Source organism: Chiloscyllium plagiosum, unplaced genomic scaffold (assembly GCF_037043375.1).
Source record: "Chiloscyllium plagiosum isolate Xiang-an unplaced genomic scaffold, Cpla_swu_hap1 HiC_scaffold_7, whole genome shotgun sequence".
In the NCBI taxonomy this organism is placed as follows: domain Eukaryota; kingdom Metazoa; phylum Chordata; class Chondrichthyes; order Orectolobiformes; family Hemiscylliidae; genus Chiloscyllium; species Chiloscyllium plagiosum.
The window spans coordinates 115,904,984-115,931,452 of NW_028270145.1; the positions used below are offsets into that span (position 1 = coordinate 115,904,984).

Sequence of the window (26,469 nt, forward strand, 5' to 3'; positions counted from 1 at the left end):
AACGGTAAAATCCTGGAAAGTACGTTAGCGTGCATATCCTCAGATCCTGAAGATAGCTCAGCGGTACAAAAGGTGGTTAAGAAGGTGCTTGGGAAACTTGCCTTTAACAGAATGCAAGAGCTGGGAGGTTATCCTGGAACTGTATAAAACAATGGTTAAGCCATAAATGGTGTAGTGTGTGTGGTTCTAGTCGCGACACTATTTATAGGAAGTATGTGATTGCATGAGAGACAGTACAGAGAAGATTTACAAGGATGCTGCCTGGACTGGAGGATGTGAGCGGTGAGGAAAGATGGAAAAGGCTGGAGTTATATCCCTTGGAACAATGAGGGTTGAGAAGGGGACCTCATAGAGATGTACAAAATTATGAGAGCCATGGATAAGGTGGTTAGAAAGGCACTTTTTCCATTACTACAGGGGTCAATAGCCTGGAAGGGTGTGCAAGGCTGATTCCAGCAAAACTGGAGTGAGTGGGTATCAGGGGACAAACTCTCTGGTGGTTGGAGACATACCTGACACATAGGAAGATGGTTGTGGTTGTTGGAGATCAGTCATCTCAGCTCCAGGACATTTCTGCAGGGGTTCCTCAGAATAGTGTCCTTGGCCCAGCCATCTTCAGCTGCTTCATCAATGACCTTGCCTCCAACATTAGGTCAGAAGTCTGCCGATGACTGTAAAATGCTCAGCACCATTCGCGACTCCTCAGATACTGAAGCAGTCTGTATCCAAATGCAACAAGATCTGGACAATATCCACGCTTGGGCTGACAAGTGGCAAGTAACATTCACGCCACACAAATGCCAGGTTACGACCATCACCAATAAGAGACAATCTAACCACTGCCCGTTGACATTCAATGATGTTGCCATCACTGAATCCTCCACTACCAACATCCTGAGGGTTATCATTGACCAGAAACTCAACTGGACTCACCACATAAACACAGTGGCCACAAGAGCAGGTCAGAGGCTAGGAACACTGCGACAAGTAACTCACCTCCTGACTCCCCAAAGCCTGTCCACCATCTACAAGGCACAAGTCAGGAGTGTGGTAGAATACTTCCCATGTGCCTGGATGGAGGCAGCTCCAATAACACTCGAGCAGCTTCACACCACCCAGGACAAAGCAGCCATTTGATTGGCATCCAATCCCTCCACCACCTACACTCAGAAACAGCAGCGTGTACTACCTACAAGATGCAGTGCAGAAATTCACCAAAAGTCCTTAGACAGTGCCTTCCAAACCCATGACCACTTCCATCTAGAAGAAGAGTAGCAGATACATGGGAACACCATTACCTTCAAGTTCCCCTCCAAGCCCCTCACCATCCTGACTTAGAAATATATCGCCGTTCCTTCAGGGTCACTGGGTCAGAATCCTGGAAATCCCTCCCTAAGGGCATTGTGGGTCTATCTACAACACACGGGACTGCAGCGGTTCAAGAAGGCAGCTCACCCCCACCTTCTCAAGAGGAAACTAGGGACAGTTAATAAATGCTGGCCCAGCCAGCAATACCCATATCCCACAAATAATAAGGAAAGAAAGAGTTGAGAATTGTTTTCACAGTGTGTGGTGGGAGTCTGGAATGCATGGCCTGAGAGAGTGGTTGAGTCAGAAATTCTCAACTTGCAATGTCAAATCCTCCAAGAACGAGAGAAATGGGAAAAGCACGACCAGACTGGGGAAGTGATGGCCTGGTGGTATTATTGCTGGATGTTAATCTAGAGTCCCAGATAATTTTGTTCTGGAACCAGGGTTCAAATCCCACCAAGGAAGATGGTAGAATTTTAATTCAATAAAAAAAATTCTGTAATTAAGAGTCTAATGATGACTGTGAATCTACTGTCAATTGTCGAAAAAGCCATCTGGTTCATGAATGTCCTTTAGAGAAGGAAACTTTCATTCTTACCTGGTCTGGCCTACATGTGACTCCAGTCACACAGCAACGTGGGTGACTCTTAAACTGCCCTCTGGATAATTAGGGATGGGCAATAAATGCTGACCCAGCCAGTGACACCCTCATCCCATGAATGAAAAAGAAATCTTTGTTGATAGGTATGGACATGATGGGCTGAATGGCCTCTTCCTATGTTGTAAACAACAGTCTCCCGCCTCCATTAAACAAGGCATTCCCAAGGCAGTTGGTGCTTACATTTCTGTGGAACGTTCCCACCGAACAGAGTGACAACTCCCGAACTGAGTTACTTTGCGCTGAATCGAAATGCTGATTTACTGTATAAGTGTCACCCGTCGACTGGGGCTGGCATTTGACGGGCCACGCCCTGTACTACAGTCATTACCTGGAATTGTGTGCACCTCATCAAGCAGCATCAAACCCCATTCCTGACTTTTCATCCACTCCATCACTCGCTCTGCTTCCCAGGAACGTTTGGTCGTGTGCCCCAACATTGAGTACGTGCTGATAGCGATCGAGCAGCCAATCGGCTTGTCCTTGGCGTCGGAGGTGAAGCGGCAGATTTGGCTATCGTCAATGGTTGACCACATTTTGAACTGTGACTTCCACTGCTCCACTGACACAGCAGAGGTACAGAGGACGAGGCATCTCTTCCGCACAGTGCAGGCTGCTGTCACTCCAACCAGGGACTTGCCAGCACCTGAGGGGTACAAAAGGATCCACATCAATAAACCCAGTGATTCAGAAAGATCAGCAGATAAATTACATCATGCAGCATCTTACAGCACCTCAGCACATCGCAAAGCCTAGTCCCTACTGTATTTGGAGAAACAGGCCATTCAGCCAAACAGGTCACATTGGTATTTGTTCTCTCCAATCGAACATCCTCACATCCTTCCTCAGATAATTTATTGTGGGCAGAACAGACAAGTTGCAGACTGTACATAAGGCAGGCCAGAGAATCAATTCTTCAGGACATTGTTTGAGGAATAAACACTGACCAGGAACTCCAGATGAATTGCTAAAAATCACAGGGCTACTCTGCACATACAAGGATGCAACTCAGCCCAACAGCAATGACAGTGCTACACGGTCGGAGGGTCAGCATGGAGTAAGTGTTGCACTGAAGGGTCACTGCTGAGGGAGTGCTACACTGTCGGAGGGTCAGCATGGAGTAAGTGCTGCACTGAAGGGTCACTGCTGAGGGAGTGCTACACTGTCGGAGGGTCAGCATGGAGTAAGTGCTGCACTGAAGGGTCACTGCTGAGGGAGTGCTACACTGTCAGAGGGTCAGTACTGAGGGAGTGCTGCACTGAAGGGTCACTGCTGAGGAAGTGCTGCACTGTCGGAGGGTCAGTACTGAGGGAGTGCTGCACTGTCAGAGGGTCAGTACTGAAGGAATGCCGCACTGTCAGAGGGTCAGTACTGAGGGAATGTCGCACTGTCAGAGGGTCAGTGCTGAGGGAGTGCCGTACTGTCAGAGGGTCAGTACTGAGGGAATGTCGCACTGTTGGAGGGTCAGTGCTGAGGGAGTGCTGCACTTTTGAGGGTCAGTACTGAGGGAGTGCCGCACTGTTGGAGGGTCAGTACTGAGGGACTGCTGAACTGTTAGTGTGTCATTACCAAGGGAGTGCTGCACTGCCGGAGGGTCAGAAATGAGGGAGTGCTGCACTGTCGGAGGGTCAGTACTGAGGGAGTGCTGCACTGTCGGAGGGTCAGTACTGAGGGAGTGCTGCACTGTCAGAGGGTCAGTACTGAAGGAATGCCACACTGTCGGAGGGTCAGTACTGAGGGAGTGCCGCATTGTCAGAGGGTCACTACTGAGGGAATGCCGCACTGTCGGAGGGTCAATGCTGAGGGAGTGCCGTACTATCAGAGGGTCAGTACTGAGGGAATGTCGCACTGTTAGAGGGTCATTACCGAGGGAGTGCTGCACTGCCAGAGGGTCAGAAATGAGGGAGTGCTGCACTTTCAGAGAGTTAATACTGAGGGATTGCAGCACTGTCAGAGGGTCAGTATTGAAGGAATGCTACAATGTTGAAGGTGGCATACATAAAAGAGATTTTACTGAAGAAGTCAGCGCCTGTTAGCCACTGAAATGGGAGAGGTTGGAATTTGTATTCAGAAGGATGAAATCAAAATAGATCTACCTTCTGAGACACACAAATTCTCAAATTGTAAAGCAGAGCTCCTGGTTAAAACAGACAGCTGTGAATTATACAGCCAGCAGGACAAGCAGACAGAGAACATGGCAGTCTGAGCAGATCCCTGATATACTTACCACAGGGAAGGACAATAACCCCTGACCTGGCACGGCCATTTCCAAACATCTTCCTTAAGCTCTTCTCCTGATAGGGCCTTAGGACGGCAGTTGGCTTTAGATCAATGTTAACATCTGGGTTGATGGTATCATTCCTGAAGTCATACTCTGCCAGTAAGGGGTACTCCATGTGAATACACTGTTTCTGCAGCTCCTCAATCATTTCCTACAGGAACATACTGTTTAGAAACAGACTCCTCCAGACCAGAAAACTGTGAAACACAAAGCAGCAAACAAGACTGGAGCATATTTCACAGAGGGGCGCCTCACAGTTACAGTCTGGGTTCATTTTGCCTAGCTCTAGGTCAACAGAAAAGCAGGAAGGTGTGACAAGTTTCAAAAGGCAGTTTCCATTGGAAACAAGGGCATAGGAATTGATTGTGGCACAAATGAGCAGGAAGTGCATCCAGAGGCAAGCATTTAATTTTAAACTGATACTTTGGTTAGCACCGCTGCCTCACAGCGCCAGGGTCTCAGGTTCGATTCCAGCCGTAGGCAACTGTGTGGAGTTTGCACATTCTCCCCGTGTCTGCGTGGGTTTCCACCAGGTACTCCAGTTTCCTCCCACATTCCAAAGATATGCAGGTCAGGTGAATTGGCCACGCTAAATTGTCCATTGTTGTTAGGTACATTCGTCAGATGGGGGTGGGTTACTCTTCGGAGGGTCAGTGTGGACTTGTTGGGCCGAAGGGCCTGTTTCCACACTGTAGGGAATCTAATCTAATCTAATCAAGCCTTGAAAATAAATTTTCTCGTAATCACTGGCTAAGTTGAATGGCGTGAGGATTGCAGAACAGGGACCCTCTAACTCAACATGGATGCAATAAAACAAAGGACTGAAATAAGAATAGGAAATGCTAGAAAAATTAAGCAGGTGGCATCAGCACTGGAACTGCAGAATCATTTCAGACTCAAGATGTTAACGCTGCTTCTCACTCTTTAAATGCTAACAGACCTGCTGAGTTTCTCCAGCATTCTCTGTGTTTGTTTCAACATGGATGTAACCTGACCTTCTGGTCTCTGCACACAGTGATTGGTTAAAGTGAATTTTACAGTACTGCACAGAAATAGGCCATTTGTACAGACTCATCTATGCTGCTGATTCTACCCTGCAGAAGCTGTAGTCTACTTTAATTTGTCTCATCCAATCAGTGTAAACTTTAACTCCTTGCTCCACTGTGTTTATCAAGCTTTGCCTGGATGTCATCAATACATCCTCAATCAATCTCTGTTCTACTAAGTTCCACTTGCACACCATTCGCCCGAATGCCTGTGGGATTTATTAGCTGAACAAAGTTGTAAATCATCACCTGCTTCACTTCAAAGGACACTGTCTGCAGTTCCTCCTCCTCCTCCTCCTCGTCCTTATCCATCTGCTCGTAGAAGTCCAACAAGTCTGCGGGAACATCAGTTTTACTGGGGACAGGGTCTGCACTCTGTGATGTTGACGCTGCTCCATTATTCTGTACAGCTTTGGACATCTGTGGAAATGAAAGCTGTTTGTTACAAAACAGCTATTCTATTTTGATAGAATCCCTCAACTCCAACTCTTCACAAGCCTTAGAGATGCCAAAAAGGATCACTTTAATGGCAAATTAGCCAAATTTTAGATAACTGAGGTATGTTATGGACTAGGTCAGACCACTCGAAACATTCTTTCGCAGGCAGCCCAGATCATAACTTTGTAATTTATTTCGGTAAGCGTACAGTGAAAATTACCCGAAGTTAGCTAGGTTGACTACCAGGTTTTAAAACAAATATTTATTTACAAAATTACGGAATGAAACACAAAGAATAGAACAAATATCTACAGAACCCAGTCTATCCAAACTAGACTTAATGATGCCGTTCTGAGTGTACACAACTGTTCCAATAAGCAAACCCCCTGAAACAGAGTAAAAATGAAACAAATGCTTACAGGTTGAAGTTAGAAGGGCAGAAGGGGAGATAGTCTGGCAGTCGGTTTCCACACAGCTGAACTCCCAACAGTTCTGGACTGAACTGCTCAGTTTTCAGAACTGACCACCCCCCCCACCCCACCTTTCATTATACAGGTCAGTTCTAAAACATGACCACTTCTAAAACAAGTATGAAGTCTCATTTGTTTACAAATAAATAAAAGGCCTCTCAAAATCTTTTTACATCTCTGTACCAAACCAGTCACCTCAGAGCCGGTTTATGACCACTCTGAGAAAAAACAAGAACATATTATCCGTGAGAAACGGAACAGCTTTGTGACAGGTGTGCTAACTCAACATCAGCTTCCAATCCCACTTGGTGTTCGCAAGTCAAGCCAGAGAATCTATTCTTCATGATCCAGTCCTGGGTTAAAAGCACCACTGGAAAATGTGATTGACACAGCAGCATCTCTAAACAACGGATTTCACTGGCACATGTTTGAGGGAACTTTATTCTGTACCTGAAGTCTAACAAATATCAATAAACATTCTGAAGAGAGAACTTGGTGTGCACATTAAGGTGCTCAAAGATGTACTTCAGTGAGGCTTTTGACAAGATCTCACATGACAGACTGGTCAAGAAAGCAAGAACCCATAGGATTCAGAATAATTTGGCAAACTGAATCCAAAATTGACTTAGAGGCAGTACGCAGACTGTGATGATCAAAGGGTGTTTTTGTATGTGGAAGCCTGTCCAGCACTGTATCATTGGGTTCAATGCTGGGTCCTTTGTTGTTCGTTTGTTTTAAGTTATCACAGATGGGACATGGGCTTCACTGGCTGGGCCAGTACTTATTGCCTGTCCCTTGCTGCCCTTCAGAAAATGGCGGTGAGCTACTTCCTTGAACTGCTACAGTCAATGTGCTATGGGTAGACCCACATTGCCAAGGGAGTTTCACATTTTGACTCAGCGACAGTGAAGAAACAACGATATATTTCCAAGTCAGGACAGCAAAGGAAGGTGTCAAGCTTCTTGAGTGTTGTTGAAGCAGCACCTATCCAGGCAAGTGAGAGTATTCCATCATACTGCTGACTAGTGAATGATGGACAGGTTTCAGGGAATTGGGAGGAGAATTACTTGCTGCAGTATTCCTAACCTCTTCCTGACCTGTTCTTGCAGCCACTGTGTTTATGTCATTTATATATTCATATGGTCCCAGTTGAGTTTCTGATCAATGGTCACCTCCAGCATGTTGATAGTGGGGGTTCAGTGATGGTAACGCCATTGAATGTCAAGGGGCAGTGGTTAAAATGTCTCTTATTGGTGATGGTCATACCCTGGCATTTGTGTGGTACGAATGTTATTTGCTACTTGTCAGCCCAAGCCTGGATATTGTGTAGATCTTGTTGCACTTGAACATGAACTGCTTCAATGTCTGAGTCGTCGCGAATGATGCTGACCATTGTTCAATCATCGGCGAACATCCCCATTTCTGACATTATGATGGAGGGAAGATCATTGATAAAGCAGCAAACAATTATTGGACACTACCCAGAGGAACTCCTACAGAGATGCCCTGGATAACTGACCTCCAACAACCAACAGCAATGACTCCAGTCACCAGAAAGTTTGCCCCCTGATACCCACTGATTCCAGTTTTGTGAAGGCTCTACGATGTCACACTCAGTAAAATACAGCCTTGATGTCACAGGCTGTCACTCTTACCTCATCTCTTGAATTCAGCTCTTCAGTCCATGTCTGAAGTACAGTTGAAATGAGGTCAGAAGCTGAGCGGCCCTTACAGAACCCAAACAGGATGGCCCTAAGCAGATTATAGCCAAGCAGGTGCTGCTTGATAGCACTGTTGATGACACCTTCTATCACTTTACTGATGATCGAGAGTAGACACACAGGCAGTAATTGTCCAGATTGGATTTGTCCTGTTTTTTGCATCCAGGACATATGTGGGCAATTTACCATATTGTTAGGTAGATGTAACTGTACTGGAACAGCTTGCCGAGGGGAGCAGCAGGTTCTGGAATGTAAGCTTTCAGTACTATTGCAGGAATTGTGTCAGGGACAAAAAAAACTGCATATGCTGGAATCCAAGGGAGACAGGGATGCTGGAAGAACACAGCAAGCCAGGCAGCATCAGGAGGTGGACAAGTCAACGTTTCAGGTATAACTCTTCTCCAGGACTGGTGGTGGTGTAAGAGGAACTGCAGATAAAGTGGAGGATGGGGGAAGAGTTTTGGGTGGGGAGAAGGGCAGAGTGGTGAGGGAGGGATAGGTGAACATAGGTAGAGGATATGACCTCGTTGGTCGATGGGAGGAATGGATCTGGTCGGTGGCTGAAAGGAAGGGTCGGTCAGAGGAATGAAAGGGAGAAAGAGGGACTGGGAAGGGAGTTGGGGGACGGGAAGGGAGGTTATTTGAAATTGGAGAACTCAATGTTGAGTCCTCCGGTCTGTAGGCTGCTCAGGTGGAAGATGAAGTGTTGTTCCTCCAATTTGTGGTCTGATTCACTGCGGCAGTGGAGGAGGCCAAGGTTGGTCATGTCAGAAAAGGAGTGAGAAGGGGAATTAAAATGGGTGGTGACTGGGAGGTGAGGTTGGAATGTTGTCAGGGCCCATAGCCTTTGCTATATCCATTGCCTTCAACCGTATCTTGGTATTATGTGGAGTGATTTCAACTAGCGAGAGAGTAGTATCCATGATGCTGGGGACCACTGGAGGAGAAGAGCAAGATGAATTTTCTACATGGCACTTCTGGCTGAAGATTGCTGCAGCCTTATCTTTTGCTTTGACATGTTGGGCTCTTCCATCATTGAAGATGGAGCCTCCCCTCCACTCAGCGGTTTCACTGCCACTTACAACTGGAACTGCAGAGATTAGATCAGATCAATTTGTTGTGGGATTGCTTGGGTCTGTCTACCACTTGCTGCTGTCCTGTTTGCCACTTCATTTTTAGGTGTGCCTAGTGATGCTCCTGGCATGCCCTCCTGCACTCTCTATTGAACAAGGGTTGATCCCCTGGCTGGATGGTAACAGTTGTGTTGAGAATATGCCAGACCATGAGGTTACAGATTGTGGCTGGAGTACAATTCTGCTGCTGTTGATGGCCCACGCGCCATGGATGCCCAGTCTTGAGTTGCAAGTTTGAAGTCTGTCCCGTTGAGCACGTTGATAGCACCATACAACACAATGGAGGGTACTCTCAATGTGAAATTGGGACTTAGTCTCCATAAGGACTGTGCGATGGTCACTCTTACCAATACTGTCATGGACAGATGTGCAGCAAAGTTTGTTTTAACCAGCACACTTGATAAACTCACAAAAATTATATACGGCAAATACTACAAAGTTTATTGTATTATGCTGTCCAATTATTTTGCTTTTTATTTACTTCACCATAAATATACTTGATGTTCAATTGGATGGCCACACAAAATACCAACAATTGATTCAATAAAAAGTCAACTCATCCTCAAATACTGTGAGTGACCATGATGTTCGAACAGTCAGTTGAGGTGAGGGTGGAGGTGAGAAGGTTCCCTGTTGGTAAGCTTCATCTAAGGCAATGTTGCATTTTTATGCAAATGATTCATGTTGTAATTCAAGTATAACAGTCATGAGATTTCTATGACTCAGTGTATGTTTTCACATTGATTATGTGCACGTCTTGATCAACTAGCATATTTCCCACAGGTGCCGGATAATAAAACAGTTGCTGTATCTGCAGCCGGCAGATTGGAATGCATGAGAGCTAGTAAGTTTATACCTTTTGTTGGTTCCCTCACCACCTGCCGCAGAACTATTCGAGCAGAAATGTCCTTAAGGACCTGACCAGCTTGAGTAGCAGTGCTGCTGCCAAGCCATTCTTCCTCATGGTTAAAATCCCCTACCAAGGGTATGTTTTCCTGCAAGTGCTGTTCAACATGGAGGAGTGCTGATTCATCAGCCGAGGGAGGATATTCACACACATGCAATGAGAATGTGTCCAGTAATGATTTTGACATGGATGTTGGAGATATGATCACCAAAGCTCACAGATGGCATGAAAATCTTTTGTGTGATAAACAGCAAGGAGGAAAGCCTCAGACAATGGGACGATATAGATGGATTAGTCAGATGGGCAGAACAATGATAAATAGAATTTAATCTGTAGTGTGTGTGACACATTTTGAGAGCACTAACGAGGCAAAGGAATACAACGAATGGGAGGACCTGGGGAAGTACAGAGGATCCGAGAGACCTGGGTCTGCATGTCCATGGATTCCAGAAGACAGATGAGATATTCGCCTTTATTAGTTAAAGCACTGATGGAGGTTATATGGAGGTGTATATAACATTAGTTAGGCTGCAGTACTTGTACAGTTTTGATTACCACATTATCAGAAGGATGTGATTACACTAGAGATGGTGCAGTGTAGACTCACTATGGTGTTGTCTGGATTGAAGCAACCCCACGATGCAGACAGATTGGATAGGCTGGGATTGTTTTCCTTAGAGCAGAGAACGCTGAGAGGGGCCCAATTGAGAGATATAAAGTTATAAGGGACACCAATAGAGGAAAAAAGAAATTTCCCTTGACCAGGGGAAATGAATCATTGAATCCCTGCAGCGTGGAAACAGGCCCTAGTGCCCAACAAGTCCACACCGATCATCCGAAAAGTAACCCACCCAGACCCATTCCTCTATCCTATTACTCTACATTTACCAATGAGTAATGCACCTAACCTACACATCCCGGAACACTATGGGCAATTTAGTTTGACCAATTCACCTAACCTGCACATCTTTGGTCTGTGGGAAGAAACTGGAGCACCCGGAGAAAACCCATGTAGAAACGGGGAGAACGTGCAAACTCTATACAGTCACCTGAGGCTGGAATCGAACCCGGGTCCCTAGAACTGTGAGGCAGCAGTGCTAACCACCGAGCCAACCAAATGGATCGAATTTAAGGGAAGGAGGTTTGAGGGATACATTTTTCACCTAGAGGGTGAGGGGGTATATGGAACTCACTGCCTGAAAGGGTGGTAGAGAATGGGAACCACCACCATTTAAGAAATATTTAGATGAACACATGGAACACAATGAAAGGCCACAGGCCAAGTACTGGAAGATGGGATGAGAGTAGATAGATGCTGGCTGACTGGTACAGATATGAAGAGTCTCTCTCTGTGCTGTCAAATTCTATCCCATTTTGCACTTGGCATAGGAGTGTTTTACTGGGACAGAATAGAGAGAGCTTTACTCTGTATGTAAACCCATGCGGTTCCTTTCCTGGGAATGTTTAATGAAACAGTACAGAGGGACGTATACTCTGCATGGAACCAGGGTCAAAGAGGGATTGAGGGATCAACTGAGAAACTTTTTCGATGGATCTTTGAGCTATGTGCCTGTCGCTGAGATTTCCAATGTTTGAGTCAAGATCTGGAATTCTCCATAACCTTTGCCCAGTACTGCAGCATCACACCAGTGAAGAACATCCACTTACCAACATGGCAGATTTACTGGAGACTGTGCCCATAATGAGTTCAGTGTCGTCACCTTCTGCTGTCCTCAAGCGACATTGCTTTATGACATGATCCTGCAACAGCTTCTGGATCACATCGGGATGTGTGCTTTCCACAAAGTATCTGTCCATTAAGGAGATTCTCAGTCAAACCAAATATTTTCAGACCAGCTACTACTTCAAACTGGGTAGCTTGGAGCAGCATTAGCACTGCTTTTTACTGACCCTCCGGCAGTATGTGGCACTCCCTCAGTACTGCCCCTCTGACAGTGCGGCACTCCCTCAGTACTACCCTCCGACAGCGCAGCACACCCTCAGTACTGACCCTGTGACAGTATGTGGCACTCCCTCAGTACTGACCCTCCGACAGTATGTGGCACTCCCTCAGAACTGCCCCTCTGACAGTGCAGCACTCCCTCAGTACTACCCTCTCAGTACTGACCCTCTGACAGTGTTGGAAAGGCCAGGATAGAACATAGAACAATACAGCGCAGAACAGACACTTCGGCCCTCAATGTTGCGCCGACCTGTGAACTAATCTAAGCCCATCCCCCATACACTATCCCATCATCATCTATATACTTATCCAAGGATTGTTTAAATCTCCCTAATGTGGCTGGGTTAACTACACTGGCAGGCAGGGCCTTCCATGCCCTTACCTCTCTCTGAGTAAAGAACCTGCCTCTGAAGTTGTAGCTATACCCCCTCATACAAGCTGATGTCATCATCTGAGGAAAAAGACTCTCACTGTCTACCCTATTGAATCCTCTGATCATCTTGTATGTCTCTTCAGACCCAAGTCTCTCAGCCTTTCCTCATAAGACCTTCGCTCCAGACCAGGCAACATCCTGGTAAATCTCCTCTGCACCTTTTCCAATGCTTCTACATCCTTCCTGTAATGGGGTGAGCAGAACTGTACACAATACTTCAAGTGCAGCTGCACTAGTGTTTTGTATCGTTGCAATATGACATTACGGCTCCGGAACTCAATCCCTCCACCAATGAAACCGAACACACCCTACGCCGCCTTAACAGCACTATCAACCTGGGTGGCAACTTTCAGGGATCTCTGTACATGGACACTAAGATAACTGCACACCCACACTACCAAGAATCTTTCCACTGACCCAGTATTCTGCCTTTGTTATTTTTCCCCAAAGAGAATCGCCTCACATTTAGCTGCATTGAACTCCATTTGCCACCTCTCAGCGTAATTCTGCAGTTGATCCAAGTCCCCCTGAAATCTGTAACATTCTTCCACACTGTCCAGCACTCCACCGACTTTAGCTTCATCTGCAAACTTACTAACCCATCCACCTATGCCTGTGTCCAGGTTGTTTATAAAAATAATAAACAGCAGTAGTCCCAAAACTGACCCTTGTGGCACACCACTAGTAACCAGACTCCAGGCTGAATATTTTCCATTACCCACCAGTTGTGGCCTTCGGACAGAAAGCCAGTTTCTAATCCAAACTGCTAAATCATCCTCAATCCCATGCGTCTGCATTTTCTCCATCAGCCTAACATGTGGAACCTTATCAAAGGCTTTACTGAAGTCCATGTACACCACGTCAACTGCCCTACTCTCATCTACATGCTTGGTCACCTTCTCAAAAAACTCAATGAGGTTTGTGAGACACGACCTGCCCTTGACGAATCCATGTTGACTGACTATTTTCAATCAAATTGTTTCTTGTTAGATGATTATAAATCCTATCTCTAATTATCCTTTCCAAAACTTTTCCTGCAACTGACGTAAGGCTCACTGGTCTATAATTACCTGGGTTATCTCTGTTGCCCTTCTTGAACAAGGACACAACATTTGCAATCCTCCAGTCCTCTGGTACTAAACCTGTAGACAATGACGATTCAAAGATCAAGGCCAAAGGCTTGGCCATCTCGTCCCGAGCTTCCCAGAGAATCCTCGGAAAAATCCCATCCGGCCCAGGCGACTTGTCTACTTTCACATCTTCTAGAATTGATAACACCTCCTCCTTGCTAACCTCAATCCTTTCTAGTCTAATAGCCCTTATCTCAGTCTTCTCCTCTACGATATTCTCCTTTCCTGAGTGAAAATAGATGAGAAATATTCGTTTAGCACCTCTCCGATCTTCACACAACTTCGCACTTCTGTGTTTGAGAGGCCCTATACCTACCCTTAACATCCTTTTATTTCTCACATACTTATAGAAAGCTTTAGGGTTCTCCTTTATTCTATTTGCTAAAAACTGCTTATGTCCCCTGCATGCTCTTCTTAACTCTCTCTTTAAATCCTTCCTAGCTGATCTGTAACTCTCCATCACCTCATCTGAACCATCTCGCCTCAATGTCACATAAGCCTCCCTCTTCTGGTTAACAAGAGATACAATTTTTTTTTTCGTAAACCACAGTTCCCTTACCTTATCACTTCCTCCCTGCCTGACAGGGACACACCTATCAAAGACATGCAATATCTGTTCCTTGAACCAGCTCCACATTTTGATTGTCCCCATTCCCTGCATTTTACTGCCCCATTCTATCCTCCTAAGTCTTGCCTAATCGCATTATAATTACCCTTCCCTCCCCATCTATAACTCTTGCCCTGTGGCATGTATCTATCCCTTTCCATCACTAAACTAAACGTAACCAAATTATGGTCACTCTCTCCAAGTGCTCACCTACCACTAAATCAAACACCTGGCCTGGTTCATTACCAAGCACCAGATCCAGTGTGCCCTCCCCTCTTGTCGGCCCTTCGACATACTGTGTCAGGAAACCCTCCTGGACACATTGGACAAAAACTGATCCATCCGACATACTAGAGTTGCAAAATTTCCAGGATATTATTTTTAAAAAACTGAGAAACAGTTTATGAGCATATCCTACCTGTTGTGTTTCAAAACCAGTTTCACCTTGCCATAACTAACAGTGCATAGCTGTAGGAACAAACATAAACATTAACAAAGAACTCACATTCATCTTTCAGCAAGAAAAATTTAATTCTCCCTCCCACTATCCAGCTGAGGGAACCCAACCTGGTCTAGGTAAGGCAAGTGGCCCTAAGAACACACCTGTCCCATTTAACAATCTGTCTGTCACTGTGCCCCATTGCCAATAGGTACACACGTGTTGTTTGTGAGCTAGGCAAGATATTCTAGTATCTTAACTCACTCCATAGTTTGGGTGAACCTTCAGCAGTGATAAAGAGATGAGATTAAGATAGTTTACTGTGAAAATACATTTCAAACTGAGGAACCGATTATTCCAAAGAAATCTATCCGATTCAAAACATTAACTTGGTCTTTCCCTCCACAGACCTGCTGAATCTCTCCTTCTGTTTGCTTTTCAGATTTCAACTTTTTGCTTTCATTGTATCTTGTTATTGCTTTTTGAGATCTCATATGTGTAGAAATTACAATCAGCACAAAGATAAGAGTGGTGCTGGAAAACACAGCATCCGGGAAGCAGGAAAGTCATGTTGCAGGCAAAAGCCCATCAGGAATGAAGGAGATGGGGACAATTGAAATGTGGAGCTGGTTTAAGAAGCAGATATTGCATGTCTTCGATAGGTATGTCCCTGTCAGGCAGGGGGAAAGTGATAAGTTAAGGGAACTGTGGTTTACTTAAGAAATTGTATCTCATGTTAAGCAGAAGAGGAAGGCTAATGTGACGTTGAGGCGAGATGGTTCAGATGGAGAGCTACAGAGTAGCTAATTCCTGATGAAGGGCTTTTGCCTGAAACATCGATTTTCCTGCTCCTCGGTTGCTGCCTGGTCTCCTGTGCTTTTCCAGCACCAATCTAATTCTGTCTTTAATCTTCAGCATCGGCAGTACCCACTTCTGCCACAAGGATACGAGAGCATAGTGCTTCTGGTATTAGACTTACAATTCCAGAGTCTGACTGCTCCAAGTCCCACGACACCAAACTGGCAAACTGAACATAGTAAATGTGGTGTTTTGTGGACAGCTATCAGGTAAAATACTCTGCAACCCCAGTGGCTCACTAATGTCCTTTAGTCTTAACTTAGTCTAGTTCGCAAGTGACTCCACACTCATACTACTTCATAAAATAAAACCCACAGCATCTAGCACTGGGCACCAAATTCCCTGCCTAGTCATTGTTGTGAACAACTAAGCAACCAGTACTGAATAGACACAACAGAAATTGCTGGGAAAACTCAGCAGGTCTGCCAGCATCTGTGGAGGGAAAGCGGAGTTAACATTTTGAGTCCAGTGACCTTCTTTAGAAACGTCTGTAGCGCAACAGTGAAGAAGGGTCACTGGTCCCGAAACATTAACTCTGCCTTTGCCCCACAGATGCTGCCAGACCTGCTGAACTTTTCCAGCAGTTTATGTCTCTGATTTCTAACATCTCAGTTCTTAGTTCTTCTGGTTTAGTATTAAATAGACGTTTACCTTAATGAACTGTATGATTCCTTCAGGAATCGACGTCTTGCTCAGTTTCTGCAGATACTCGATAATGTCGCTAGTTTGTAACCCAACACTGACAGCCGCATACAGGGAGTATGCTGTCAGTTTATACTCGTGCGTGTGTGTGGGTCTGCACACTGGCTCAGCAATGGCTACCAGGAAGTCCTGTGCATATTTATAAACTGGGGAGAAGGCTTCAAGGAAAACGTGTCCATCTGGAGCCTGCAATACAAAATTTAAAAAGCACCTCATGAACGAGTTAAGCAGTGTATGGAACTGTGGTTAGTGAATCATGGGTTATTCTCACTGTGCCCATGCTGGGACTTTGAAAGTGATAGCCATTTCGTCCCTCACCCTGTTCGTTCCCTCAAGCCCGGTCAATGTCTTTACGTATTTACCCAACATCTTTATGGAGATTTCTATTGGATCATATTCCACATCACAAAGTCCCACTCTACTAAAGTGCTGCTCTTCACCTCTCCTACCATTCTTTACTAATTATCTTCAAGCTGTGTACATCTGGTTATTAATTGTCCTGCCAACAGAAACATTTTTCTCTTTACTTACTCGATCAAGACCCGATAAAGACTGCCTTTCTTTCTGTAGATTTGAGCGTGGACTTGAATGAGAAAATTGTTTTAAAACAAGGATTGCTGCACTTTTTTTTTAAACAAAGCAAGTGACCTGATACTCAGTGCAAGCAATGTTTCCACAGCTGCTGACTCAAACAGTGGCAGAGGGATACCCATGTGGGACTTTGTGAAAGGCCTTACTGAAGTCCACATAAACCACATCAACTGCATCATCCTCATCAATATATTGAGTCACCCTTTCAAACAACTCAATTAAACCGCATCAGGTCAGGCACCACATGATGAGCAGCAAAGTCCACGTTTCAGGCACAAACGCTTCATCAGCCATATTCCTGTCGATTCTCCTGCTCTTCAGACGCTGCCTGACCTGCGGTGCCTTTCCAACGCCACACTTTTCAACTCTGATCTCCAGCATCTGCAGTCCTCACCTTCTCCAACTCAATTAAATTAGTCAGACAAGATCTCTCTCTAACATATCCACACTGACTATCCTGATCTATTGCTCCCTGTCCAAGTATTGATTAATCCTGTCCTTCGGAAATTTTTCCAATACTTTCCCTACCACTGACATCAAACTAACTAGTCTGTAATTAAATGGAAATTAAATGAAAATAATGGAAATTCAGCTCGCGAAAAGAAGCTGGTTGGTCTGTGCACTAGTGGCCAGGGATCACAGTGAGGCATAACCCCTCAAGGACATTATTCAGATCATATTGCATTTGAACATAGAGTCACAGAGATGTCCAGCATGGAAACAGACCGTTCAGTCCAACTCGTCCATGCCGACCAGATATCCCAACCCAATCTAGTCCCACCTGCCAGTACCTGGCCCATATCCCTCCAAACACTTCCTATTCATATACCCATCCAAATGCCTTTGAAATGCTGCAAGTGTACCAGCCTCCACCACTTCTATGGATTGCTTCAGCATCTGAGGAGTTACAAATGGTGCTGAACATTGTGAGGAACTCCTGCAGAGATGTCCTGGAGCTGAGACGATTGACCTCCAACAACTACAAGCGTCTTCCTATATGTCAGGTATGACTCCAAGCAGCAGAGTGCTTGCCACCTGATACCCATTGATTCCTTGATGCCACACTCAGTCGAATTAGACCTTGATGTCAAGGGCTGTCCCTCTCCCTTCCCCTCTGGAATTCATCTCTTCTGTGCATGTTTGACCCAAGGCTGTAATAAGGTCAAGAGCTGAGTGGCCCCAAACTGGCCATCACTGAGTAGGTGCTGCTTGATAGCACAGTTGATGACCCTTTCCATCACTTTACTGATGACTGAGAGTAGACTAATGGGGCAGTAATTGGCTGGCTTGGATTTGTCCTTTCAGAATAAACCTGGGCAATTTTCCACGTTGTTGGGTAGATGCCAGTGTTATTACTGGAACAGCTTGGTAAGGGGCAGTTATTTCTGGAGCACAAACATCAGTACTAGTCCTGGAATGTTGTCAGGTCCTTTGCTACAACTACTGCCTCCAATTGTTTAGATAGTTTAGATTACTTACAGTGTGGAAACAGGCCCTTAGGCCCAACAAGTCCACACCGACCCGCCGAAGCACAACCCACCCATTCCCCTACATTTACCCCTTTACCTAACACTATGGGCAATTTAGCATGGCCAATTCACCTGACCTGCACATCTTTGGACTGTGGGAGGAAACCGGAGCACCCAGAGGAAACCCACGCAGACACGGGGAGAATGTGCAAACTCCACACAGTCAGTTGCCTGAGTCGGGAATTGAACCCGGGTCTCTGGCGCTGAGAGGCAGCAGTGCTAACCACTGTGCCACCGTGCCGCCCCATGATATCACGTGGAGTAAGCTAAATTGGTTGAAGACTGGCATCTGTGATGCTGGGGACCACTAAAGGAGTCCAAGATGAGTCATCTACTCAGCACTTCTGGCTGAAGATTGCTGCGAATGCTTTAGCCTTATCTTTTGCAATGATGTGCTGGCTCTTCCATTCTTGAAGATAGGGATATTTGTGGAGCCTCCTCCTCCAATGAGTTGTTTCATTGTTCACCACCATTCACAACTGGATGTGGTCGGACTGCAGAGCTACAATCCGATCTGTTGTGACCATCTAAGTTCAATTGTTACAAAAGCAGGTCAGAGGCTAGGAATCTTGCAGCATATAATTCACCTCCTGAATCCCCAAAGCCCGTCCACAATTTATCAGGTACAAGTCAAGAGTGTGCCTGGATGAGTGCAGCTCCAACAACACTCAAGAGGGTCAACATCATCAGGACAAAGCAGCCCACTTGATTGGTACCACATTCACAAGCATCCACTCCCTCCACCAGGGATGTCCACAAGATCCACTGCAGAAATTCACTAAGGTTCCTCAATTAGCATCTTACAAACTCACGATAACTACTATATTGAAAAGCATGAACAACATGTACATGGGAACATAGTCAGATTCCTTTCAAAGCCACTCATCATTCTGACTTGAAAATATATTTCCATTGCAACAGTGCGACTGCATCAAATTCTATCCACAACAAATTTTTGGGGTTACTTAAACCAAATGGATGGCAATGCTTCAAGGTAGCAGCTTACCACCATCTTCCCAACAGCAGCTAGGTGTGTGGAGTAAATGCTGACAACATTGAATATGTGACAAAGATAAGTATACCACTGAACTATCAACACATGACTCTTCTGGTTTAAACTCTAAATCCCTTTTAAAAATCCTTGTACACATAGGCAAACAAAAACAAAACGCGACTGTTACGGGTAGAGGGAAATTACTGGTGAATCCCTGTTCAAAAGCACCCATGTACAAACGCTTTACTTGCTTCTCAAGACCTTCTGTTCTCCATGTGTTTTCCAAGTTCTTTCAGATCTTTGCAAAAGACAGAGGGATTTATACATTCATTGTTCAGTTTCACAGTAACTGATTAGAACCACAGCTTGTAACTTGCAAACCAGCAGTGTAGACACAACTCATAATAAAAGTATTGCAATTCCGTCTCAAGCAACAAAAACTGTAAGTACAACAAACTTTTATCCACCCACCTCCATAACCAGCGCTCCTCAAACATTCCAGAAGGTTCCCCTGGCCTCGGAAATGCCATTAGCCATGCGGCTGAAGCAGCTGCCACCCCCACGCTGATTGATGATGTCACTTCTGCCCCTATCATGGCCACTCCCACAGCCACTTCCGCCCCTCACATCATTGCCGATGCCACACGCGCAGTGACTTCCGTCACCCCTACTGCCCTGTCTGCCACCACCTCCGCCCCCACCAGCGCCACTCACCTGCATTCTGCTGACACGCCCCCCACAGACCCCACTGTCACTATCCCCACCCCCCAGAACCCTGAGGGGAACACTACCCCTGCTCATGCCTCCACCCCCATGCCTCAGCAAAGGACTCACCTTCATCCCCCTCTGTCCACGCATCAATGAATTTAATACACGCCGTGACATCGAACAATTCTTCCGTCGCCTCCGAGCTTACTTTCACAATCAGGACTCCCGCCCACCTTCCGAGGACCCCTTCGCCCACCTCCAACACACTGCATCCACCTGGACACCCCACGCTGGCCTATTACCTGCCCTCGACCTCTTCATTTCCAACTGCCGCCAGGACATTAACCGCCTCAACCTGTCTACCTCTCTCCCCCACTCCAACCTCTCACCCTCACAACGCGCAGCCCTCCAATCCCTCTGCTCTAATCCCAACCTCACCATTAAGCCAGCGGATAAAGGGTCGCAGTGGTAGTCTGGCGCACTGACACCGCTGAAGCCAAACGCCAACTCGAGGGCACCTCTTCCTACTGCCCCCTCGATCATGACCCCACCCCCCATCACCAAACCATCATCTCCCAGACCATACAGAACCTCATCACCTCAGGAGATCTCCCACCCACAGCTTCCAACCTCATAGTCCGGGAACCCCGCACTGCCCGGTTCTACCTCCTTCCCAAAATCCACAAGCCTGACCACCCTGGCCGACCCATTGTCTCTGCATGCTCCTGCCCCACTGAACTCATCTCTACCTACCTCGACACCGTCCTATCCCCCCTAGTCCAGGAACTCTCCACATACGTTCGACACACCACCCACGCCCTCCACCTCCTCCAAGACTTCCATTTCCCCAGCCCCCAATGCCTCATCTTCACCATGGATATCCAATCCCTCTACACCTCCATCCACCATGACCAGGGCCTCCAAGCCCTCCATTTTTTCCTCTCCAGACGTCGCCAACAGTACCCTTCCACCGACACTCTCATTCATTTGGCCGAGCTGGTCCTCACCCTTAATAATTTCTCCTTCGAATCCTCCCACTTCCCCCAGACCAAAGGGGTTGCCATGGGCACACGTATGGGCCCCAGCTATGCCTGTCTCTTTGTTGGCTACGTAGAGCAGTTGATCTTCCGTAATTACACCAGCATCACTCCCCACCTCTTCCTCCGCTACACTGATGACTGCATTGGCGCCACCTCGTGCTCCCGCGAGGAGGTTGAGCAGTTCATCAACTTCACCAACACATTCCACCCTGACCTTACATTTACCTGGACCATCTCTGACACCTCCCTCCCCTTCCTGGACCTCTCCATCTCCATTAATGACGACCGACTTGACACTGACATTTTTTACAAACCCACCGACTCCCACAGCTACCTGGATTACACCTCTTCCCACCCTACCTCTTGCAAAAATGCCATCCCGTATTCCCAATTCCTCCGCCGGATCTGCTCCCAGGAGGACCAGTTCCACCACAGAACATACCAGATGGCCTCCTTCTTTAGAGACCGCAATTTCCCTTCCCACGTGGTTAAAGATGCCCTCCAACGCATCTCATCCACATCCCGCACCTCCACCCTCAGACCCCACCCCTCCAACCGTAACAAGGACAGAACGCCCCTGGTGCTCACCTTCCACCCTACAAGCCTCCGCATAAACCAAATCATCCGCCGGCATTTCCGCCACCTCCAAAAAGACCCCACCACCAGGGATATATTTCCCTCCCCACCCCTTTCCGCCTTCCGCAAAGACCGTTCCCTCCGTGACTACCTGGTCAGATCCACGCCCCCCTACAACCCACCCTCCCATCCTGGCACTTTCCCCTGCCACCGCAGGAACTGTAAAACCTGTGCACACACCTCCTCCCTCACCTCCATCCAAGGCCCTAAAGGAGCCTCCCACATCCATCAAAGTTTTACCTGCACATCCACTAATATCATTTATTGTATCCGTTGCTCCCGATACGGTCTCCTCTACATTGGGGAGACTGGGCGCCTCCTCGCAGAGCACTTTAGGGAACATCTCCGAGACACCCGCACCAATCAACTAAACGGCCCCGTGGCCCAACATTTCAACTCCCCCTCCCACTCTGCCGAGGACATGGAGGTCCTGGGCCTCCTTCACCGCCGCTCCCTCACCACCAGACGCCTGGAGGAAGAATGCCTCATCTTCCGCCTCGGAACACTTCAACCCCAGGCCATCAATGTGGACTTCAACAGCTTCCTCATTTCCCCTTCCCCCACCTCATCCTAGTTTCAAACTTCCAGCTCTGCACTGTCCCCTTGACTTGTCCGGACTTGTCCGACCTGCCTAGCTCCTTTTCCACCTATCCATTCCACCCTCTCCTCCCTGACCTATCACCTTCATCTCCTCCCCCACTCACCTATTGTACTCTATGCTAAACTCCCCACCCCCACCCTCCTCTAGCTTATCTCTCCACGCTTCAGGCTCTCTGCCTTTATTCCTGATGAAGAGCTTTTGCCCGAAACGTAGATTTTGCTGCTCGTCGGATGCTGCCTGAATTGCTGTGCTCTTCCAGCACCACTGATCCAGAATCTGGTTTCCAGCATCTGCAGTCATTGTTTTTACAACTCATAATAAGCTCCAGTAATGTTTGTTTTTAAAAGTACAGCAAATCATTCCCCAGTCCTTGGTTTTAAACAGTCAAACATTAAGCAAAAAAATGTGGTCTTTATAAATGAAGAGATCAGCCCTGACCTCACTGAATGGTTAAGTCTCATAAGGCCATTCAGCCCCTCAAGCAAGCTTCACTTTCCTAACTGTCCCTCAAAATCCTTGGCTTTCTCGTACTACAGAAACTCAGCCTTGAATATATTCAATGATCCAATCTCCATTCTTTGCTGGGGGAGAAAATCCAGAAATTAAGAGAATAAAATCCACCTTATCTCAATGTTAAATGAGAGATTCCCTTACACTGAACCTGTGGCTCCAATCTTGAAGTACTCCCAAGAGAGGAAACATCATCTGAGTATCCATCTTTATAAGCTCTCTCAAGATCTTGTGCACTTCAAGTTTAATCTGGTCTTTTCCTCATAAGACAACCCTTTCATCCCAGGAATCAGATGAGTGAACTTTATCTGAAGTGCCTTTGATCCAACCATATCCCTCCATAAATAAGGAAACCAGAATTTCATGCAGACATATATTTGGGGTATTGGGCTAATGGTCGGATACTTGGTAGTGTGGATGAGCAGAGGGATCTTGGTGTCCATGTACACAGATCTCTGAAAGTTGCCACCCAGGTAAATAGTGCGGTGAAGAAGGCATATGGCGTACTGGCTTTTATTGGTAGAGGAATTGAGTTCCGGAGTCCTGAGGTCATGTTGCAGTTGTATAAGACTCTGGTGCGGCCGCATCTGGAGTATTGTGTGCAGTTCTGGTCGCCATACTATAGGAAGGATGTGGAGGCACTGGAACGGGTGCAGAGGAGGTTTACCAGGATGTTGCCTGGTATGGTAGGAAGATCGTATGAGGAAAGGCTGAGGCACTTGGGGTTGTTTTCATTGGAGAAAAGAAGGTTTAGGGGTGACTTGATACAGGTGTACAAGATGATTAGGAGTTTAGATAGGGTTGACCATGAGAACCTTTTTCCACGTATGGAGTCAGCTATTACGAGGGGGCATAGCTTTAAATTAAGGGGTGGTAGGTATAGGACAGATGTTAGGGGTAGATTCTTTACTCAGCAAGTCGTGAGTTCATGGAATGCCCTGCCAGTAGCAGTGGTGGACTCTCCCTCTTTATGGGCATTTAAACGGGCATTCGATAGGCATATGGAGGATAGTGGGCTAGTGTAGGTTAGGTGGGCTTGGATCGGCGCAACATCGAGGGCCAAAGGGCCTGTACTGCGTTGTATATTTCTATGTTCTATGTTCTATATAAAAGCTGGTCTACTCAGCAATGCCCATACCCCACGAACAAATCAAAAACGCATTCTTACCAATACCGTGTACTGTGTCATAAAACTTCTCTAGTTTCATGTTCCATTCTTCTTGCAATCAATAACATTCCATTTGCCTCGTACTCATTCCGGTGTACCTATAAACTTTATGCAATTCATGTATCTGGACACCAAGATCCTTCAATACCAGCAGGTTCTGCAATCTCCCTCCATTAAGTAATATGTTGTTTGCTATACTCCAACTGCCAAACGTTTGCTTACTTGCTGAAGATACCCATACCCCTTTACAGACTCTCTGTATCCTCCTCACAACACATCATCCTAACTTGGAAATATAATGCCATTGCTTCAAAGGGTTTAGGTCAGATTCCTGGGACTCCCTCACGATTGGCACTGTGTGCGTTCCTACACCAAATGGACTGTAGAGGTACGAAGCAGCAGTTTCTCAAGGGCAACTAGATATAGAAGTCAGCGAAGGCCGAGTCAATGTCAACCACATGCTATGAATAAATACAAAAAATACGTGCTTTCGCACTTATCTTTGCATCAGCAGCAGATTTGGCTACAATGGGTCCATTCATACAAGTCATTACTAAAGACTGTAAGTAGCTGGGGTTCAGACTGTTTTATGCTACATTCCAGGGAAGGTGGTAGATGCAGATATGATAACAATGTCTAAGAGGCATTTAGTCAGACACATGAACAGGAGGGAATAGAGGGATATGGACCATGTGCAGGTAGATAGGATTCATTTATACTGACATCATGTTAGGCAGGGATGTGGTGGGCCGAATGGGCTATTTGTATGTCCTATATTCTAATTCACTAGCTGTAGTTTGCGGTTTCGAAAATTACCCTTTCAACGTGACACAGGTGCCCCCCTGTACCCGCGGGTCATACGTTCCAAGACCTACCTTGGATGCCCGAAACCATGGATACTAGTGAACTCTATCATTCAAATGGGAAATTTACCTCCCCAGCAGCCCCCTGGAATTATTTCTGGAATGTTCCATGTAATATTTTCAGGCCGCGGTAAACCACAGTTATGGGGTTTCTGCTGTAATTTGTGTCTTGTCAGTTAGTCAATCCTGACACAAGGCATCGTTGCTGACTTACCACCCAAAGTGGTCTGGAGGTGTGATCCTCTTTTAGACTCATTAGTGTCCTATAATCCTTGGCTCCGTACTCATCTTCCTTAACCAAAGTCTGCTCCACCTGTTTCCCAGCTGCTGAAGGGACGGCCTCCCGAGACTCAGGATCCATGGAAAGCTCATCCTCATCGTCTTCCTCATTGTCATGACGACGCTTCTTGAATTTTTTCTTGTCTGATGAAAAATTTAAAAGCGATTCAAGTGTTTTTAAAGGTAGATGATTAAAAGGAGGGGTGGGGGGGATGGGGGGGGATGGAGGGGTGGGGGGGGATGGGGGGGAATGGTGGGGAGAAGGGGGTGGGGGGAAGGGGAGAAGGGGGTGGGGGGGAAGGGGGGGAAGGGGGGAAAGGGGGGAAAGGGGGGAAAGGGGGGAAAGGGGGGAAAGGGGGGAAAGGGGGGGAAGGGGGTGGGGGGGGGAAGGGGGTGGGGGGGGGAAGGGGGTGGGGGGGGAAGGGGGTGGGGGGGGAAGGGGGTGGGGGGGGAAGGGGGTGGGGGGGTGGGAAGGGTGGGAAGGGGGTGGGGTGGGTGGGGGGTGGGGGGGTGGGAAGGGTGGGAAGGGGGTGGGGTGGGTGGGGGGTGGGGGGGAAGGGGGTGGGGGGTGGGGGGGAAGGGGGTGGGGGGTGGGGGGGGAAGGGGGTGGGGGGGAAGGGGGTGGGGGGTGGGGGGGAGGGGGGTGGGGGGGAAGGGGGTGGGGGGGAGGGGGGGTTGGGGGGGAAGGGGGTTGGGGGGAAGGGGGGGGAAGGGGGTGGGGTGGGAAGGGGGTGGGGGGGGGGAAGGGGGTGGGGGGGGGAAGGGGGTGGGGGGGGGGAAGGGGGTGGGGGGGAAGGGGGGAAGGGGGGAAGGGGGGAAGGGGGTGGGGGAAGGGGGGAAGGGGGTGGGGGAAGGGGGTGGGGGAAGGGGGTGGGGGAAGGGGGTGGGGGAAGGGGGGAAGGGGGGAAGGGGGGAGGGGGGAGGGGGAAGGGGGGAGGGGGGAGGGGGGAAGGGGGGAAGGGGGGAAGGGGGGGAGGGGGGAAGGGGGGAAGGGGGGGAGGGGGGAAGGGGGGAAGGGGGGAAGGGGGGAAGGGGGGGAGGGGGGGAGGGGGGAGGGGGGAGGGGGGAGGGGGGAGGGGGGAGGGGGGTGGGGGAAGGGGAAGGGGAAGGGGGGAAGGGGGGAAGGGGGGAAGGGGGGAAGGGGGGAAGGGGGGAGGGGAAGGGGGGTGTGGGAAGGGGTGTAGGGGGGTGGGGGGTGTGGGAAGGGGTGTAGGGGGGTGGGGGGTGTGGGAAGGGGTGTAGGGGGGTGGGGGGTGTGGGAAGGGGTGTAGGGGGGTGGGGGGTGTGGGGGGGGTGGGGGGTGTGGGAAGGGGTGGGGGGTGTGGGAAGGGGTGTAGGGGAGTGGGGGGGGTGTGGGAAGGGGGGGGTGTGGGAAGGGGGGGGTGTGGGAAGGGGGGTGGGGGGGTGTGGGAAGGGGGGTTGGGGATGTGGGAAGGGGGGTGGGGTGTAGGTG

At 47.8% G+C, this 26,469-nt stretch overlaps 1 protein-coding gene across 2 annotated transcripts in view; it reads right to left on the reverse strand.

Annotated features, from left to right (window-relative positions):
- Positions 1–26,469, reverse strand: part of ercc3 (excision repair cross-complementation group 3) — a 53,781-nt gene that overhangs the window by 27,104 nt on the left and 208 nt on the right. For both annotated transcript variants that reach the window (XM_087989412.1, XM_087989413.1), the window contains exons 2-8: positions 24,952–25,160; positions 16,047–16,283; positions 14,517–14,566; positions 11,634–11,775; positions 5,546–5,716; positions 4,197–4,401; positions 2,301–2,615 (exon numbers count right to left, since the gene is read on the reverse strand). In XM_087989412.1, coding sequence (XP_087845538.1) covers positions 2,301–2,615; positions 4,197–4,401; positions 5,546–5,716; positions 11,634–11,775; positions 14,517–14,566; positions 16,047–16,283; positions 24,952–25,160 — 1,329 coding nt within the window. The remainder of the gene's footprint in view (positions 1–2,300; positions 2,616–4,196; positions 4,402–5,545; positions 5,717–11,633; positions 11,776–14,516; positions 14,567–16,046; positions 16,284–24,951; positions 25,161–26,469) is intronic.